The following is a 20,178-nucleotide window of genomic DNA, read 5'->3' as shown; positions in this document are numbered from 1 at the left end:
ATTTTATTTTAAGGCATGTTGTTGTTCTTCTTTTTGTTATCATTTATCTGTTCTGGGGTAATGTCTCTTTCAGGGCATGAGGAGGGACGTGATATTAATCTGTCCCATTGCTGATGATGGTGACTCTGACCACTTGGTTAATGTCATGTTGGCAAACTTGCTTTACTGGAGAGTGACAGTTTTTCACCTTGTAATTCACAAATATCTCACAGAGAGATACTTTGAGATTACGTAAATGTCCTATTCTGCTTTTACCCACTAGTTTTAGCATTCATTGATGATTCTTGTCTGAATGAATCATTATTATGCTGGTTGTCAAATGGTGATTTGCTAATTCCATCATTCTTCATTTATTTGTTGACATTCAAATGTGAGGAGGAACTAACTTCCTTCCTTTCCTCCTCCCTTCCTTTCCTTCCTTCCCCCCCCCTTCCTTTCTCCTTCCTTCTTTCCTTTCTTCCGTCCTTCCACCCTCTCTCGGGATGGCCCTCCTGCACAGACCTGCACAGTCAGCAAGACTGATCACCCCTGGCTTCCAGGAAGTCTTGTGTGCTTTGGGCAGAGTGGAAGGCCAAATCTTACCAGGGCTGTGGCTGTCCCACTTCATGTGGCTAGGGCCTGGCTGAGGCTTGGTCTTGCTTCCATCACCAGTCTCATGTTGGTGGCCATGCGAAGTAGAGATTGGGAGGTGGCCAGTGAGGTGGGGCTGTGTGGAGAGCGTGTAGAGGAACTGCTCTTTCATGTTGCCAAGAGCAACCTGGAATAGACTCCTTGTCCTGACCTCTGGGAATGGGGCCAGATGCCTCGGAAGGACTGAGGTTCATACTGTTAGAAGGACTTTCACAATGTCCTTCCAAAACAGCTGGTCCAGACACATTTTACCTGGTCAGATCCATGCTCCCACCTCTGTTCTCTGGAGCCCTCTGACCCAGGTAAACACCCAGTCCTGTCCTGCTCTCAAAGAACTTGAGGTTGGAGGGGGATCCATTCAGTCAGTCTCTATCCTGGAGCATCTCAGAGGAAGCAGCCCATGAACTCAACCCTCACAACACAGGCCTGTTCCAAGTCCCGTACCGTGCCTGCTGGACCCCGCTACCAGAGCCCCACTGGGCACCAGGCAGAAGCCAGCGACCCCATAAACTCTTGTGGTCAGACTCGCACAAATTCAGGAGCTCAGAGACTCAGATTCCTAGACCGCTGCTGTATAGTGATGTGTAGAACTTTACCCATGCCCATGTATGTGTGCACACACACATCATGGAACCCTTTCAGTGTTATGAGACAAAGCCATCTAAAGTGTCCCTACATTCCCCTTTCCTCCTTCCCTTCCTCTGGACCTCTGGGGCATAGAATTAATTAATCATCTGCCTTGCTTCGTGATATCCTCTCAGCGTCGGTACCCACAAGGTCATCTTTTATTAAACTAACAAATTAATAGAAACACTATAACAAATGCTTAAGAAACAAATGCTCTAATGACACCCAGAACGTTGACAATTACTTAAATGTACCCATGTGGTTCTCCCTCACCCTGTGCCCCTCCCTCCCCCTCTGGAAGCAACCACTGTTCTGAGTCATGTGGTCTTCATTCCCTTGCTCTTTTTACAAAAGGCTTTACTGAAGCATTATATCCCCACAAATTATGATTTTCTGGTTTAAGTTGTTTCACATTTACACAAAGATATGCTGTATGCAGTCTTTTGGGAGTTAACTTTTCCACTCAATTCCATTGCTAAGCTCTGTAAGTAAGTAGTCTCTTGAATCTCTGAGTACGTGAAGAAATTACAGCTGATCACTGTGGGGCCATTGCTCTTCTTGGCTAATGCTGGTTTTATGTTAGTCTGTGGCGTGGAGAAATTCCATTTAATGGGGCCTGGGGTCATGCTCTGTAGCTCTGCTTTGTTTAGCAGCTCCATTTTATGGCCCTCGGAAAGCATATTTTTCTTTGTAAATTGTAGATATAATGATTGGATCCTTATTTCGATGACACCTGTATAAAATGCTTGGTGCTCAATTACTGGCAGTCTTATTATGGGACAGCAGGCACTAAGTGGGTGAGAGACTGGTCCTTTTATTTCAGCACCGAGTTCACAGAGTCCTGGGCCTCCTTGCCCCACGCAGTCCAGGCCAGCCAAGATCCCGAGCCCAAGAGCCAGCTGTGGTGCTGAGGGTGGCCCTCTCTGGGCCACTTCACTGTGCATTTACTTCTCCAGAAACAGGGAGTAAGGCATTCTCCGCATTTCCCATTTTGGGCAATCAGGACTCAGCGTGGAGCAGTGGCTGGTTTTAGGCCACCCGGAGGGCAGGCCAGAGCCATGACAGAGCCAGGACATAGCTGGGAGCCCACGCCTGGGCCCTGGGAAGCCTTGGGCTCCAAAGCCAGTTTGAAGGACGCTCCTCCCCTTCTCCCCGCCCTCCGAGGAAGGGGAGGAGCTCTCCCGGCTCTGGTGACACCGTCACCACGGCAACGCGGCCATACTGGCCCCAACGGACCTGGGTCCTGGGCTGCGGCGGCGCAGCCTCGTGGGCAGAGCCGGCGGCATGGACAGCCTCTTCGTGGAGGAGGTGGCCGCCTCCCTGGTCCGGGAGTTCCTCAGCAGAAAGGTAGGTCGCGCCACCTCCACCGCTCAGGGCCGCTGCCCCAGGGTGAGAGCGCAGTCTAGGGGTACCCCTGTCAGTTCCACGCCTTCGGAGAGGGAGAGTTCCCCCCTGCCGCCCCCTGCCCCGGGGATACCCGACGCGAGCGCCACTTTCCCGGGCCTGCCGAAACTACATTTCCCAGGAGTCATCGCAGCCCCGCGCAGCGCCCACTGGCCACGCCGGCCCGCGGCCGCAGTCCAGCGCTGGCATCCCGCCCCTCCCGCGGAGGAAGCGGCACCGGGACTCGCCCGGGGGACAGCACGGAGTGGGGGCGGCGGCCCGGGTCGGCTTCCTCCCGGCCTCTTAAACCACGGTCGCCTTGTCGCGGCCGGCCGGGAGCGCAGGCCTGGCAGTCCCGCCCGGTTGCCCGTTCCACCACCTCCACCCTACCGGGAAAGAAGGTCCCCCCGAGGGAACCCAAGGAGCCAAAACACGTTCCCGATAGTCGAACCCTTCAGTCGTGCTCCTCGGCAGTGGGGAGCTCGAGGTTGCCCCCTTGGTTGTTTTAAACTTCCGTTGTGTTGCACCGGGAGAGTTTTCGGAGTGCTCAAAAGTTGGGAAGGTGCTTTGCAAGCCATCTGCAGTGGAGGTGGGGACACTGTGGGAAAGAGGTCGTTGGAGGTTACCGCGCAAGCCAGTGTAGGGACAGCAACTATTCCATATTCTAACTCAGTCTGTGCAGAGTGACCGAGGGCTTGGCACTCACGATGTCTTGTTGAGCAGGGGCCATGGGCAGCTGTCTGGGTTAAACATACAAAGAAAATCGTTTTTTGAACGGAAAATTGGAAGGGCTTTGGAATCAGGTGGGGCAGTTCAAATACCGGCAACTGGTTAGCAGTGAGAGGCTGGATCCGTTACTCACTGTCTCAGTTTCCTTTTCTGTAAAACAAGACTATTAAGACCCACCCTTTGCAGATTTATGATGGGGATTAATAAGAATATATGGGCAGTCCCCAAGCATCGTATGCATATAGTAGGTATCTGTATTCAGCCACCCTCCGCATCTCTCATCTGCATCTGTTTTGAAAGTGTCTTTCTTTGCTTTTTAAAAGCTTTTTTTTTTTTTTAAATTTAAATGCACTGTGGCTTCGTTGCATCTGCTCTGTTTTATGGCTAGTTGACCTTTTGTCACCAAGTCCTGGCTGCACATTGGATGTCAGTGACACATCCTGTAAAGCTGCCCACTATTACCATCTCTTTTCAGTCTGGACCACCAAGCAAAACTCTCAGCTTTCCTCAAGCCTTGCCTTCCTTGAGTTCAAGTGAAATCCACAGTCCTTACCTGTTCTCTAAGGCTCCCCCATATCTCGACCCCAGTGTACCACCCCAGCGTGCGTTCCAGCTTCTCCCACATGCTTTCCCCGGTTCCACCCATGGCCCACCCCAAGTCTGTTTCCTCCAGGTGGTCTTCTTGGATAACTCCAGTCGGAATACCTGACTTACCTCCTCTGTGACTTGCTCTTTGGCGCTCACGTTACACTTTATATGTCTGCCTGTCTTGCCCACTAGAACAGTCCACAGAGCTGACACCTGATCCGGGTGGAGTCTTGGCAGTGTGTGGCTCATGGGGCCTCCTCTCCCTCCCATTTTTTATCCAGGCACACTGAAGCTCTGACCTGACAAAGGAATTGCCCACAGTCACTCAGATAGTTGTAGAGAGCTGGGATTGCATCCAGTTCAGCCGTTGTCCTTGTCACCTTCTGCTCTTGTGCGGAGGCCACGTACCCCCGTCAGGGCTTGGCACGAGGCAGTTATAACCTGGAGAGTTGCCATCATGGTGTGAGGTACCTTCTAGTTGCCTGTTTGTTTTCTCAGATCCTCGTAACAGTCCTGAAAGACAGGAATTCTTACTCCCTTTCCTGCAAGATGAGCATGAGACTAGGGGGCTAAGAAACTTGCCGAGGGTGAGCAAGGGAAAGCTTGTCACTCCTCTCCTCAAAACCTTCCATGGGCTTTTTACTACAACCTGAATGAAATCCAAGGGAAGGCCTCACCCAAGCCTCAAGGCACTCTATGACCCTGCCGCAGGCTGGGCCTCTGGCCTCACCTTTCCCTACCACCTCCTCTGTCCTCTATTCTACATCACACCCAGCTATGCTGGCCCCCATCCAAACATGGTCTGCCCTCAGGGAGAGTCATGCTGAAGCCCTACAGTGTCAGGGTCCACCAAGGTGACTCCTTGTGCCCCAGCCTCCCCTTCCTGCAGTAACTTGACCCCATCCTACCTCTGCCACCCATTCTAAGTGGTCATGTCCCAGGCCTATTGCTACCAGCACCGCACCCTTTCCGGAATCTGTGTAATCTGTCATCCTCACTGGCAGCTCACCTCCCTTAGCGGCCCGCCTGTCATAAACTGGTCTTCAGTCTCACTCACGTCTGCATTCCACAGTTCCTGCCAGTTGCTCCCAGGCCCCTGGCTCTGTTGTGATCTCTCCCTACTTCTGACCCACCCATCGTTATAATCACACCCTCAACAACATGCTCACCTCCCTTGCCCTTCTCTTTTTTCCTCATGCTCCCCCAACCCTGAGTTTTCAAATTCACTTGCCACCCCCCACCCCACACCTGCCCTGAAGCCTGAACAGGGTTGGAGATAAATACACCACCATGTGGTCAGTCCCCTGAGGCTTATAGCTCTCCAGCCCAGTCCCTCTCTCCACTCTGGGATGGCCGTGTCACACCTGCCCTCACCTCCAACTGCACAGCTCCTTCCCCATTCTCATTTCATGTAGAAAACTCCCGACAGGCTGCACCACCACAGTTGTAAACCCTTCTGGGCCCGGACCCTCACTCTGCCTCCCTCCCTGCTCCTGCGAGTGAATTCTCCATACTCCTGGGAAAGCCACCCCCTCCCCGAGTATCTGTCCCCTGTTGCCTGCATGAGGGCACGGCTGCAGTTCTCTCTCTCTGTTGCACATACACTTTGTCTTCTCTCCTGTCGCTCCTGCAGAATCCCATCTTGACCCCCAAGTCTCTCCAGCCAATTTTTCTTCTCCCTCTTACAGCCAAATCCCATGAAAGAGCTGGGTGTGCTCTGATTCTAATCCTTCTTCCTGCTTGCTCAGACCCACTCTAATCCGGCTTCTGTCCCCACCGATCCATGGAACTAACTCTTGTCAAGTGTGTCAATGACCTTTAACTTTCAGTCCTCACACTTCTTGGTCTAATCACGTGTTTGACACAGCTGATTGTGTCCCGCTTCCTGGAAACTCATTCCTCTTGGCTTCTGGAGACCACTTTCTGAATTGCCTCCTCTAACCTCTCTGGTTCTTTGCTGGTCCCCCTCATTTCCTGGAGCTGTGTGTGTTGGGGGACTCCAAGGCTCAGTCTTCTCTTCTCTTCTTCACTTGCCATTTTGCAGGTGCCTCTGCTAGTCTACTGGATTTCAGGGCCATCAATGTGATGACAGTTCCCAAATGCCTATCTCTGGTCCAGGTTTCTCCCAGAACTCTTACATTCTTTCCAACAGTTGACTTTACATTTCCTCTTGGACATCCAATAAATATCTCAACACGTCCAAAATCCAATTCCTGGTTCCCTCTATGCCTTGCAAGCTTCCCATTTTGGTAGGCAGTATCACCATCTTTCTAGTTGCTTGGGCCAAAACCTTTTTGATCATTCCTGGCTTTTTTTCCTTCGTGTATACCCCACGTCCAGGCCATTGGTACATCTGTTGGCTTTACCAGCAGAGCACACAGAGCATGTAGCCACTTCTTTCTACTTCTGCTGCCACCATTGAGTCCAAGCCCCTCCATCTCTCATATGAGTTGTTCAACAGCATCTTAACTAGTTTCTGCTTAATCTCCAAAAATCTGTTCCCAGCCTAGCAGCCAGTGATTCTTTATAAACACAAGTCAGTTCACGCTCCTTTTTAAACCCTGCTTCCACCCCACCATTTCACAAAAGTCAACAAGGCCTTTCCTTTTCAGGATCTGGGCAGCCTCTCTGACCTTATTTCCTGCCCCTGGTCATGCAGCTCTAGCTGCACTGGCCTCCTGTGACTGCCACATGGCTTTTGCCCTTGCTGTTCGTTGTCGAGAACACACTTCCCCCAAGTGTCTTCATGGCTTGCTTTCCTACTGCCCTCACATCTCTTCTTTAATGTCACCTTTCCTGCTTCCCCAACAGAATGTCAGCTCTGTGAAGGAGCTAGGTGTGTCTTATTCTCTCAGTATCTCTTGCATCTAGAACAGCCCACCATATAGTGGGTGCCTAGGAAATGTTTGTTGAATGATGAAGATTAAGTGGACCGGGTGGAACTGAGGACTGGCTGCTTCCTGAGGGCATCCTTGTCCGCTACTCCAGTAGTTCTCACATGTCGGTGTGCACCGCAGTTCCAGGGAGTTTGTGAAGTGTGCCAAGACTTGCTTGGCAAGATCTGAACTGGTGACAAATGTAAGGGGTTATCCAGCAGTGAGGGACTCTCGTGGTTTCTGCCTCACTCTAATTGGCACGAAAGCCATGGGGAAACCCAGATGAAACAGGGGTGCTTGCTATGACCACCCCTTCCAGTTCATTCTCCCAGAGCACTAACCATGCCCCTGCCTTTCCCCCAACATGCACACCCATTTCTTTCTGTTCCCCCTCCTCAACACTTCCTTTTTATTCCCTTTGGTTCCAGGTTGTGTTCATACCTCTTTCTCCACAAATTCTACTTCCCTCACTTCATGGCAAGCAGCAGGTTTTGTCCTGTTCTCACATCAGTGGGAGCCTCTGTGAGATTGTGCACATAAAGCCTGGGGGAGAAGTTAAGGCCTGGCAGCTGTGAGGGTTCCGATCCACGAAGAGCCAGGGGCTCCCTTAGCAGCAGGCTGAGCTGTTCGTGAGCTGTCTCTTCCTCCTCCATGTTCGGTGATCACCCTGGCCCACCGAGGTGGGCAGGGAGCTGCATCTGTGGTTATTTTTTGAACAAAGAAGCCAGGCTTACAGGGAGAATAGCTCTCACCTTTGCCACAGTGTGTCTCAGTTGGGGTTGGGCCTTCTGGACGGTCAGGGCTGGATGTTGGCAATGGCCTCCCTGGGAACTTAGCAGACGTTTACCACGTGCTTCCAGTGAGCCTCAGTCCTGGCATTGCTGACTCACAGGCTGGGATGGTCAGGACCCCCTGCTATGGGCTTCCCTTGTGTTACCCGGGCAGATCAACCCTTGCTCTCACCTGACAAAAGAAAGGAATCATTATTGGCCTTTTGCTCATTTTTTGCCTTCAGTTTATTTTTAAAGCTTCATATTCCGTGGCTCCAAATCTAGTGTCAAACCCAGGGCTCCAGCCTTGGATGAGTCAGTGACCCGAACCTCACTTTGCTTTTCTGTAAAATGGGTCAGCAACTCCAACCTCAGCTCAGCCCATGGAGTTCTTGTAAGATTCAGAATAATAATTATGAAGATGTCAAGTGTAAAGGTTATATAAAAATAAATTAAGTCAGTTTTTGGTCCTTGCAAGGAAGGCAGGATAGGCAGGGTAGGAATGATCATAAGGACACCAACAATCTTTTATTTATAACCCCCATCAGAGACTGGAAGGTTTTGATTTAAAATGAAAATAATGATTCAGATTTCTTCCCGCAGGGCTTAAAGAAGACATGTGTGACCATGGACCAGGAACGCCCACGCTCTGACCTCAGCATAAACAGCAGAAATGATCTCCGCAAGGTTTTGCATCTTGAATTTCTCTACAAGGAGAACAAGGTACATGCTTTGAATGTGTGGTGTAATGTTCTGGAACGGAGCTTGGCAATGTCAGAGCCCCTGTGGACCCTGCCAGGCTGTCGGAGATGGGTGGCAGGAGGCTCGCCATGCCTGCGGCCAAGGAGAAACAGGCCCAGCCAAGTTCTGACAAATCCCAAGTGTGAGCTGGGTTTCCAGACTCAGTCAGGCCCTAACCTCCCCACCCCCGCCAAGAGCGTATTTTGCATGTGTGGCTGCGAAGCTCCCTTTGAACCTGGGCCCTTAATGGTTATTCCCTGTGCTCCCTCCTCCCGTAGGAGGCTGTTTTTAGTCTGACTGTACTTAAGAGTATAGTATTCGGTTCTACTAAAATTTTCCATTCCCGGCCTGTGTAAGATTTTCCTTCTCCAATTCTGAGTAATAGCTTATTTTTAAGTCTACTGTGACATTTAATTTAGTCAGAAATGGGGCTTGGGTTCAGCTAAGCCTGGGGCATTGGAGTTGAGATAGCAAATGGTTGCGGGGGGGGGGGGGGGGGGGGGGGGCGGGTGAGGGTGGGGCTTCCCTGATCCCTCCCCCTCATCCACCCCAACCTGCACTCCCCTCACCCAGTTATAAGCTTCCATGGCATCCTGTGGTTCTCCTCTGTTGTGCTCTCGCACACTTATAATAGAGGATGTGTGTGTGGTTCTTTAATTAGCACCTGCCTCCCCACTCACTACCTTGGATGCAGCAGGAGGCCAAAGACTGGCATCTCTTGGTTCACTGTTGTATCCTCATACTTCATGTGTTGCCCGAGGACATAGTAAATAATCTCTGTGTGTTTGTGGATGATACGATTGGCTGCCTGACTGACTGAATGAAGCTTCAATTCTGGCCTCATTGTTTTTTTTCTGCTATGAAAACAGAATCTTCTAATTTGATCGAAGAATGGGCTCTCCAGCAGAGGTTGCCTTGTGGTAGGGCATAGCGTCAGGGTTAGAAAGAACCTCATGTTCTTATAGTTCAGCATTTCTCATAATTTTTTAAAGAGGCACTAAGATGGTATTTCCTGGAGTCCAAATATGGAAAACGAAGAAGGAGAGCCCCATGGTTGAATTGGGGGTGAAGAAGACTTGCCTTCTTGGCCTTTGGAGCAGCCCCTCAGGACTGGTCTAAGCAGCTTTTAAACTACCCATAGAATGGGGGCCCCCACCTGGGGGAGCTGTGAGCCAGAGAAAAGGGGCTTGTCAAAGTCTCACAGTGGGTTACAGGGGAGGGGAAAGGCCTCCAGACCTTCTGATTCTCAGTCCTACTGTAGTAATGGTGGTCAAGCCTCCTGTAATTGTAACGCTTTACTCAATTGAAATCTTAGCAGATTGGGCTGGAATTGGGGGCGGGTGACATCCCACCCTCCCGTGCCTTCCAAGGCTGTTTTTTTTTTTTTTTTAAAGATTTTATTTATTTATTTGACAGAGATCACAGGTAGGCAGAGAGGCAGCCAGAGAGAGAGGAAGGGAAGCAGGCTCCCTGCTGAGCAGAGAGCCTGATGCGGGGCTCGATCCCAGGACACTGGGATCATGACCTGAGCCGAAGGCAGAGGCTTTAACCCACTGAGCCACCCAGGCGCCCCTCCAAGGCTGTTTTTGAGACACCTGGGGGAACCTCAGAAAACCACCCTCATGCACGTCCTGGACCGGGGGTAGCTCAGGCTGAGTTCCCCTCAATAAAATGAAGGATACCATCAACCTAGGGGAACATTCAGGTTGCTGGAAGTTCCTCTGCCCCACTTTGATGAGAAAAAGGCAGTGGAAGCCAGGTGCAGTCCTAACATCAGGTCAGTAAAGACATCAGATCGATGCCTGTCATCCTTGGTCCAGGGGTGGCACCAGGGCCCCTCCGCCTCCTCTAAGTGTCCAGCTGGAGTCCTATAGACCCAGGCAGCAGCCATCCAACCCATCTCCTTTTGCTGCATTGTATGTAAGGCAGGAGTGTAGACTGTACATTTTAGAAAGATTTTTTTTTTCCATAATAAGTTAGACAGGTAACAAGAAAATCAATTAAGCATGCTGGTACAGTGGGGATTTTATGTGAATGCAACTTTACCTAATTTCCTGGAATCATCTTTGCCATTCAAGTGACTTTGACTTCTCCACTCTAATATAGTCTCCCTAAAGTAGTAATTATCTGCAGATACTGAAGGGTTTTTCGTTAAGTCTTAGTAAGTGCCCTGATTATTTGATTTATACAGTAGTTTTTAGTAGTTATTAGATAATGAGTTGACCTTATATATTACAGAAAAATAGATTTATTAATCTATCTATTACATAATGATTTTGACATTCACACAAAGCTAGTCTGATTCTAGGAAAGCCCTGTAACTTAATGTTAATTCCAGTAAATTGTTCTTCCCTGTTAAGGATATGATATATAAAAATGCCTGTGTAAAACTGAGGTTTTGAAAAAGGGTGTCCAGATTCACATAAAGGCTGTGACTGTTCTGAGCAGAGTGTTATGAAAAGCCATAAAGTATAATTCAGGTCATCTAGGGCTATAAATCTCTCGTATTGAAAGAAAAAGCAAAATGGTCGAAATAAATTACATAACATCTCTCCCCTGACTCTTTTCCTCGTGAGTTTCATTTAGACTTAGACAAAATAGGTTTTTTTTGGGTCCCATACTAAAAAAATAAAGCTGTCCCCTGATTTTGACTGCCTGATAAATCTGTTGCTGTTGGTCAGAACCCATTTGGCTGTGGGTGTTGGTGGCTGAGTTCTGCTGCACAGATCAGGGGTAGAAAGGGGAAGGCCTGGATATGCCTGAGGATCCTCTCTGTGCCAGGTCCTTTGTCAGGCCTTTTACTGCTCTGACTGCAGACTCACCAAATGCCTCGCATCTGATCACACTTCCCAGCAGCTTGGTGTTCCTGAGCAAGTGGGCTGGGGACTGACACAGTTACATGGCCTAAGGTCAGCCTGTGGATTGCTGCTTGGACATCTATATTTGTCCAAATTACTTAGAGGAATTTAAAGAGAAATCAGGACTCTGATCTTTGCAATTGTGGCTTAATAAGACACAGTAGGGCCTGGGAATATATATATTTAAAAACCTCCAAAGGTGATATTTGGCATAGTCAGGGTTGGAAAAACCTGATGTCATTTCTTTCTTTCTTTCTTTTTTTTTTTTAGAGAGAGAGAAAGAGAGAGTGCATGAATACAAATGGAGGGGGCAAGGGACAGAGGGAGAAGGAGAGAGAGAATTCTAAGCAGGCTTCACACTCAGCATGGAGCCTGACTTGGGGCTCGATCTCATGACCCTAAGATCATGATCTGATCTGAAATCAAGAGTCACGCTTAACTGACTAAGCCCTCCAGGTGCCCCGATGTCATTTATTTCTAAAACCAACTACTAAAGAGTTTCAGCTTTTTTTGAGATTCGGGTGTAGATTGAGTCAGTCCTAATGGCCTCCCTATGTTCTTTGCAATAACCTTCTGCGGCATTGTCCCTGCAGTCCCCAGTGTCCAGTATTAAATGCAGAGTACACAGCCTAAGAGAATACTTAGGTCCCAGATGTTTACTATCTTGCATGGTTAACGATCCCTAAAGATTTATTTTTTTTTTTTTAAATGAACGGATGTATATTTTCTAAAGTTATTCCTAGGAGAAAAACCAAGAGGAAATTTGCTTGGTTATTTTTCTATTCATGTCATATTTTGTTACAGTCGTTCATTAAATCTCCTGGCTCATGCATTGGATGTTAGTTCTTTCAGGGTAGAGATTTTTGTCTTCATCTCTGTTGTAACACAGAACATTTGCTGAAAGAACGTATGGATGAATGAGAAACTGATAAAGTATGTCAAAGAATTGGACTAGCCATCTTTGCCACCCTCCCTGTGAATCCGTACACATGGTTAATGATTTTTGTTTTCTTCCAACAATAGGCCAAGGACAATCCTCTAAAAACAAACCTTGAACTCATTACCAGATACTTTCTGGATCACTTTGGAAATACTACTAACAATTTCACTCAAGAAGCACTAATCCCTGCACTCGCAATTCCAAAGAAAAATAACAGATTATCATCAAGATGCCCAGAGACCACGCTGGTCAATATATATGACCTTGCAGACGAAGATGCGACATGGAGAACGTCACTGTCAGAAACCAGCAAAGCCAGGTAGCTCTTCTTCTGTTTACAGGGTGGATTAGTTTCCTGTTGCTGCTGTGACCAGTGCCTATAAACCGAGTGGCTGGAACTGTCAGGGTTTTCCAGAAAAACAGAACCAATAAGAAGTGGTATGTGTGTGAATACATGTAAATGTATATATGCAAGTATTATATGTATTTATACACATTTATCTTTTTGGATTTATATTTCCTATATGGAGATTTATTATTTTTTTTAAACTTTATTATTTTTTAAGTAGGCTCTATGCCCAGTGTGAAGCTCAACATGAGGCTCCATCTCACGACCCTGAGATCAAGACCTGAGCTGAAATCAAGAGTCAGACGCTTAACTGACTGAGCCACCCAGGCAGGTGCCTCTATAAAGAGATTTATTTTAAGGAATTGGCTCACATGATTGTGGGAGCTGGCAAGTCTCAAATCTGTAGGGCAGACTGGCATGCGGGACACTCAGGCAGTATTCTGTGTTAATAGCCTTGAACCAGAGTTCTCTGGGAAACCTCAGTTGTTGCTCTTAAGGCCTTCCACTGATTGGACAAGGCACCTATATTACCTAGGGTAAACTTCTTAACGTCAAGTCAACTGATTGTAGATGTTAATCATATCTAAATAATACCTTCAGGGAAGCATCTAGGTTAGTATTCGACCAAACAACTAGGCAACGTAGTCTAGCAAAGCTGACATATAAAATTTAAGCATCACCATGTCTTAAAGCAATACGAATTTATTATCTTCCAGTTCTGAGGTCAGAAGTTCAAAACCGGTCCCACTGGGTTGACAGCAAGTTGTCAGTAGGGCTTATTCCTTCTAGAGACTTCTGGGGGAGAATCTGTTTCCTTTCCTTCTTTGGCTTCTCACAGTCACCTACATTCCTTGGCTTGTGGCTGCTTCCTCTGTCTTCAGAGCACATCCCTCAGCCTCTGTTTCCATCATGGCATCTCCTACTCCTGACTCTGACCTCCTGCCTCGTTGTAACAGGGAGACTTGTGACTCTAATGCCTGCCCCCCCAGATGATTGAGGGTCATCTCTCCATCCCAAAAACCTTAACACGTGTGCAAAGTCCCTTTCCACATAAGGGAACATTCCCCGGTCCTGGGATCTGGATGTCTTCGGGGAGTCATTATTCAGCCCCCATATTGTATGTTTTCAAATTCCCTGTTGAGGAGCACTGATCCTTTCCACCAGAGGCCTTGGGAATGGAGGAGGATGCTTATGATTCAAATGTTTAACATTTGTCAGCATCAGGGACTTGCTTTGTTTGCATTTTCTTAAAAAACGGGTATGGAATTCTAAAAGCAATGCGGTAGACATGGAAACATCTGAAAAATAAGGCCTTTTGAAACTCATAGGAAGAAAATGAATTGCTGTTCTTGATTGAACCTCCATTATTTGGAAAGCAGTTATGTTAAATTACAACCTTAATATACCGCCTGCAGTCGCTCGTGAGTCTAATTCCCTGGGGCTGGGTGTCTCCTTGAGCTCTGTTGAGAAGCCTTTTCTTTCGTGGCAGTAGTCAGGGTGTAGGATCTGGGCTTCGAGCTGCCGAAGGATGAGCACCATTAAAAACATTAACTCAGGGCTTAAGATGCGAAGGTGAATCAGGGTGGTGTGGAAGAAGATGGTTCTTCCTTCAAAGGCACGTACTGCCTGGCTGGGAAAAATGAATATTTCTGAGGCGATAAAAAACCAGGAGAAGAAGTAGTGGAGGCTCCTGAATTCCACCCAGTTGCCCAAGCTACAGACTTGGGTGTTATCCTTGACCTCTCCTGCTCTATCATTTTTGCCTCTGTGAGTCCTTAATGACACTAGACCCTTTCCTGCTTTCTCTGTCCTGGGAGCAGTGCCTCAGTTCCATACCCTCCCCTCTTGCCCGGGCCAGAGTCTGATGGTAGAAAACCCACCAGCCTGTGTAAGAGTAGTGCTGGGCTCTTGCCAATCCATCGCAGATCATAGGTAATTACCAGTCCTCTTTATCCGGGTCTCTTGCTCCTTCTTGTCATTTTTCCTTGCTTGTCTCACTGTATCTCATCATCTTTTGTTCTCTCTCTGTCTTTCCCCTACACACACACACACACACACACTCACGTGCATGCACACATATAATCTCTCTCTCTCTTACTCTTTCAATGCTAAGCAACCCAAGAAGAGAGGCCATCGGCATGCTCAACTTAACTGAACCTTAACCAAATAGTTGGGGAACATCAAGTTTGCCACACGTCTTCATCTACTAATGTCAATGATGTGCAGTAAGTCTTGTCTCCATGTAGCTCAGGACTGTACTGAAAGGCTATGGTTTTCTGTAATCACTTGGGTCTGGGACAAGGATGCTCTTTATATTTGAGAATATTAAATATTTAAGGATATTTGAGGAATGCTATCATGGGCCATCAATTCTGATTTTGTTTCTTGCTTCCTGGTCTTATTTTATAGGTCATACTTGCCCTGAAATAAAGTATTTTCTATTCTTTACTTTTTTATTATTTATTTATTTATTTATTTATTTATTTATTTATTTATTTGACAGAGAGAGATCACAAGTAGGCAGAGAGGCAGGTAGAGAGACAGGAGGAAGCAGGCTCCCTGCTGAGCAGAGAGCTCCATGCGGGGCTCGATCTCAGGACCCTGAGATCATGACCTGAACTGAAGGCAGAGGCTTAACCCACTGAGCCACTCAGGCGCCCCTATTCTTTACTTTTTTTTTTTTTTTTTATTCTTTATTTTTAATGATAAGGCACTGCCTGGTTAGAATCCTTGTAGATTTATGAATGGGCTTGCTATGAGTGCCTGTTGAATGCAGGATTTATTATCACTGTTAGCTACTGGAGACTCTGTTTTAATGGAAATATCCCTTTTTTGCAGGCATGATAATCTTGATGGGGATTTACTTGGTAATTTTGTATCATCCAAAAGGCCTCCCCACAAAAGTAAGCCCACGCAGGCTATCCCAGGTGAAAGCCCTGCCGTGGCCCCTGCGTGGGAGAAGATGGACAAGCTTCAGTCGTCAGAGCCTTCCTTGGACACAAAGAGGATGGGTGAGAAGATCAGGCCAAAGTCTGGCCTGATCGTCCGAGGCATGATGTCAGGGCCTATCGCCAGTTCCCCGCAGGTAGGTTGCTGCTCTCGCTTCTATAGTGAGAGTGGAAAGTGAAAACCCGGCAGGGCTTAAGGGGTTTATCTGAGAGTACCCCACGAGACAGTCCAAGGAGGGGTGATCTGTGTGTTGCGATGGGAGGAACACCGCCTCTGTTTTCTTGGTTGTACTGTCTGCACCCTGTGGAAACGTCATCTCCTTCCTGCCCTCAGTTTACCCAGCAGGTCAATGAGGTGGATGCTATGATTTTATCTTTCTTTGCTGAGTGAGAACACATCCATTTTTCCCTTTGCCATTCAGGAGTCGGGGCAAGCCATCCAAGTGTAGAGAATATCTTTTTTATTTTTTATTTTTTTTTCATCTTTTTTATTTTTAGTATTTTTTAAAATCTTCCTTATTTTTTAGAACATAGTAGTTAAAAGGGAAAAAGAAATCCTGATATTTGTGGTTTCATTTGCTTTGCTTTAAAGAGAAAGTCTAATAATGTCCCATCGTTGTTTCATACTCTTCCTTAAGGAGGGGTTCTGGGAGGGTTCCATCAGATGGAGGAACTGAACCAAATGAGAGAATGAATGTAAAAGGAGTTTGTAAAACCACAAAGAAACAGAAAACAGAGAAAATCCAAATTTCAAATTTTTATGGTATTAGTTCAGTAAGAGAGCCTGCGCAAACTCACATAGGTCACGTGTGTCCTCCTCTCCCACGCTGCATGGCCAGGTGTGGGCCATGACTGGAGGCCAGCCCTGCTCTCCCAGCTCACTTGGAGTCAGGACAGAAAGAAGCCAACTGTCTCCCTGTCCCTGCCTCCATCTTGTGGGGGTGGTTTTTGGTCATTTGGAAACCACTGGTTTACTGAGTTATCTGTGTTACTGACATCTTCTGAATGTTGACCTCTCACTATTAACCAATAAACCCACATCAAAAAAAAGTCACATTTCTCGATGTTACCATCCACTCATCAGAAAAGTTTTCAGGTGTCGAGAAGCCCCCAGTGGCTGAGGCAAGTCTACCCAGATTTTAATTTTTAAACCTGACAATTGTATTTTATCACTGACAGTCCATCAGTTGTTTCCCTTGAAGCGACAGGCTCAACTGATTTTCAGGGAAACGCCTGCGAAATACCCGTGTCTGAATAACCAGTTAGCCTGTCAGTTGTTCCATGGAAAAAACGAGCAAGTTCAATTCACAACTCCATGGCTGTGCAAGTGCTTTTCCTTGAGACAGCTGTCCTCCTCAGCAATGGGCAGAGTCCTTGCATATGCTTCCCATTTTGCTTCATAGAATATTAAAGAGATGTGTACCATAGGGTTGAGATTGAATATAATTAATACTTTTTATGCTTCAGCATGGACAGTCTTTTTTTTTTTTTTTAAGATTTTATTTATTTGGGGGGGGAGGGAGAGCATGGGGGCTGGAGGGCACAGAGAAGGAAAGCAGCTCAGAACTGACCTCACACCCCGAGAGTCAGGCCCTTAACTGACTGAGCCACCCAGGCACCCCAGCACGGATATTCTTAGGTGAAATTACCATTTTACTTTTTTTTTTTTTTTTTTTTTAATACCTCCAACACTAACTAGGAAAGTTTGGTCCCACTGTCTTTTTTTTTTTTTTTTAAAGATTTTATTTATTTATTTGACAGAGAGAGATCACAAGTAGACAGAGAGGCAGGCAGAGAGAGAGAGAGGGAAGCAGGCTCGCCGCTGAGCAGAGAGCCCGATGTGGGACTCGATCCCGGACCCTGAGATCATGACCTGAGCCGAAGGCAGCGGCTTAACCCACTGAGCCACCCAGGCGCCTGGTCCCACTGTCTTGATTTGTGCTACAGACCAGCAGTTTTTCCCACCAGTTCATTTGCATCATTCCTACAAATGTCAACACAGTGAAAAAGGCAAATCATGTCCTATAATTATGAAGAAAATAGGTTTGAGCTCCCTAAAGGGATGTGGAGACCCTTAAGGCCAGCGAACTACACTTTGTGAACTGGTGGACCAGATGAATGCCAGGATCCTGTCCTACAAGGACTTCCAGTCAATCACTTCTGTGTAGTTGAGACTCCCTTTACAACTGAGGTGTGAGGCAGATGACTTGGAGATGGTTCCAAACTTCTAGAAGGAGGAATGATTGCCTTGGGAGGTGTGTTTTTCCCCTGGGGTATCCGAATCCTGTGAAGGACATTGAAAGATAGGGTAGATTGTCCTAGAATTTCCCCAGGTTTTCTAGAAAGTGTTTTGTGGGTCTTTGACTACCTTGGCCATACTTTCTTATTTGCTCAAGAGAAAAAAAAGCAAGCTTTGCTAGGTATTTCATCATTTATTTTTTTTCTACTAGATCAGCTCTGCCCTTTTAAAGGATGAGTAAGAGGCTGGGTTCCCTGCATTTGGCCCAGAAGTTTGGGTCTCCTTGGGAATGGTGACTAATATTTTCTTCACTGTGTGGCAGGGGAGGCCCTGGTGGCTTTAGGAGGTTTGTAGTGCCTAGTAATTTCCACTAAGCAAGAATACTACAGAATTAGCTGTTTCTATTCCAGCTCAGGCTTTATCATTTGGTTCAGGATTATTTCTGGAAATGCTGAGAGATCCCAAAGTTTAAACCAGGAAAAGCCTCACAGGTCTATTTTTGTCCCCTTTACCTCCATTCCCCAACCGTAGGTGGGTAAACAATTTGAGTTCCCATTTTATCAGTTAATCATTGATAGTAAGAGAGGACATTTCAGTTGACTCCTTTGGAATTCCTTCATTTCAAACTCTAAGCAAGCCTTGAGTACTTACTCGGGGTAAGTCACTGAGCTGGATGCTCGGTAGGCACCAGAGATGAATGAAGACTGGCCTCTGCCATTCCTGGTCCTTTAGCAGGAGGGGTTAAGGCCCTGTGTGAGCGGGAACTGGGGAGAGGCCATAGTACATCAGGGTGGTTGACTGCCCTGTTGGGTCTGGCTCTGTGCCAGTCCCTTCTACCGGCCTCTCTGTTAAGGCCACCATCTTGTGCAAGATAGATGCTACAGGTCCCCAAGCCCTCATCCAACCTTGGGGCCAAATGTGTTTTGGGATTCAGAATTTCTTCATTATCAGAAAAGGCAACCCTGTGCACAAGCCACATACCCCCTAATGCCTGCAGTTGGGTTTGGGGTAGCACCCCGTAAGCAAAAATGTTATCATTTCGCAACTTAAGGTATGAATAGCCACACTTAAGAAAGGACTGTGAACAACCTCATGGCAGTTAAAAAGAAATCGGCACAGGATTCCTAAAGAAACTTGTTTTGGGAGGTTTCGGGAATTACAGATAGTGGATGGTGGGCTGGTTACATTACAGGTGAGGGCAGGGAGGGACAGAGAAACTAGTAACTTGGCACAGGGGACGTGGCTGTGTGGTGGTGTGGGAATTAGAAGGTAGGCCTGAGCCTGGAGCTACAGCTTCACTGGCTGCTGGGACATGCTCTCCGTAAGGGGTGTGGGAGAAGGGCTGAGCGTGCTCCCGGGCTCATGCAGGTGGAGCCCAGAAAGTGTTACAGAGCTGGGAGCCTGTGAGTACCTCCCCGGACCATAGGTAGAATTTTTAGAGGAGCTGGGGATGTATGAGAATGACGTCCTGGGGGAGGGAGCACCGTGGGCAAATGCTTGTAGTGGCTGGAGTATTTCCCCACCTCCCTTGAAGGGGATCCTTACTGCTCTTGTGCTCTCCCCTTTCAGGATACCCTCCACAGACGCTCCCTGAGGCGGTCCCCGGCCTTGAGCAGCATGAAGCAGGCCTCCGAGGAAGAGAGCCGGAAAGTGCCCGAGCTCTCTGCCTGTGCCCCAGCCTGTCCCACGGCTCAGGAGGGCCCGGCTTCCAGCGCTGGCTCCATTTCCAGGAGCCCCCTGGGCCCGCTCAGTGAGCTGACCTCAGAAAAGTGGAGAACCACGCCCAGCAGCCCCCCTCACTTGTCTGGCAAAGGGCTGCTGCGGAGGGGGAGCGGCAGGTGGCGAGATCTCAAGGAGGATAGCCCAGCTGTGGACAGTGGCCCAGAGGCTGACGGGATGCCCTTGAAGTTCTCCTTGCCAGGTGGGAGTGCCAGGCCAACCCAGGAGAGGCTGGAAAGAACATTCACCAGGCAGGGGAGCCAGCCCCTGCCCCTCAGGTGAGCACACTGTGCTGGGGTGATGGCCTTATCCCTGGCGGTTCCTCAGCCTCTCAGAACAAGCCTGTGAAGTAGAGAAGGTGGGTGTGGTCCCTCCACCAGGGAGCCTGTAGCCCAGAGCGAACCCACACAGGAAGCTTTAGGGAAGGTTTCCTAAAGGCAAGAAGGTTTTAGCAGATGGTTCCCAGACTGGCCTGCAGCAACGTGGCCAGGCCGATGTGGTGGGAGAGGCTTATCCTCTGGGGGGCCCCACCCCAGATGGGGTGACGCATCAGTGCCCACAAATCTCTTCTGGGGCATTCCCCCTCCCTTCTTCTTCTTCTTCCCCCATCCTTCTTCTGTGCTTTCACAATAGATCTTGATGATTCCTATATTGATTGATTTTTCAATGGTAAACCAACCTTACTTTCCTGGAGTAAATCTTACTTGGGTATAATATATTATCTTTTTATATATTGTTTGATTCCATTTATTCATATTTTTATGTAAGGGTTTGTATGTAA

The 20,178-nt window shown here is 47.8% G+C and overlaps 1 protein-coding gene across 2 annotated transcripts in view; it reads left to right on the top strand.

The window, feature by feature from the left end:
* The first annotated feature begins 2,498 nt into the window (after positions 1 to 2,498).
* The window catches only part of MINDY4 (MINDY lysine 48 deubiquitinase 4), a 101,740-nt gene continuing 84,060 nt past the window's right edge, over positions 2,499 to 20,178 (top strand). The window contains exons 1-5 of one of the 2 annotated variants that reach the window (XM_046019945.1): positions 2,499 to 2,604; positions 8,207 to 8,326; positions 12,226 to 12,461; positions 15,330 to 15,576; positions 19,248 to 19,675. In XM_046019945.1, coding sequence (XP_045875901.1) covers positions 2,542 to 2,604; positions 8,207 to 8,326; positions 12,226 to 12,461; positions 15,330 to 15,576; positions 19,248 to 19,675 — 1,094 coding nt within the window. In that variant the 5' untranslated portion in view covers positions 2,499 to 2,541. Of the gene's footprint in view, positions 2,605 to 8,192; positions 8,327 to 12,225; positions 12,462 to 15,329; positions 15,577 to 19,247; positions 19,676 to 20,178 lie in introns of both variants that reach the window. The other variant, XM_046019946.1, reaches the window with a different exon arrangement.

The sequence above is a fragment of the Meles meles genome, chromosome 10, assembly GCF_922984935.1.
Source record: "Meles meles chromosome 10, mMelMel3.1 paternal haplotype, whole genome shotgun sequence".
Lineage (NCBI taxonomy): Eukaryota > Metazoa > Chordata > Mammalia > Carnivora > Mustelidae > Meles > Meles meles.
Note: the sequence above shows the minus strand (reverse complement) of the source record. Positions and strands in the feature narration are given on the sequence as shown.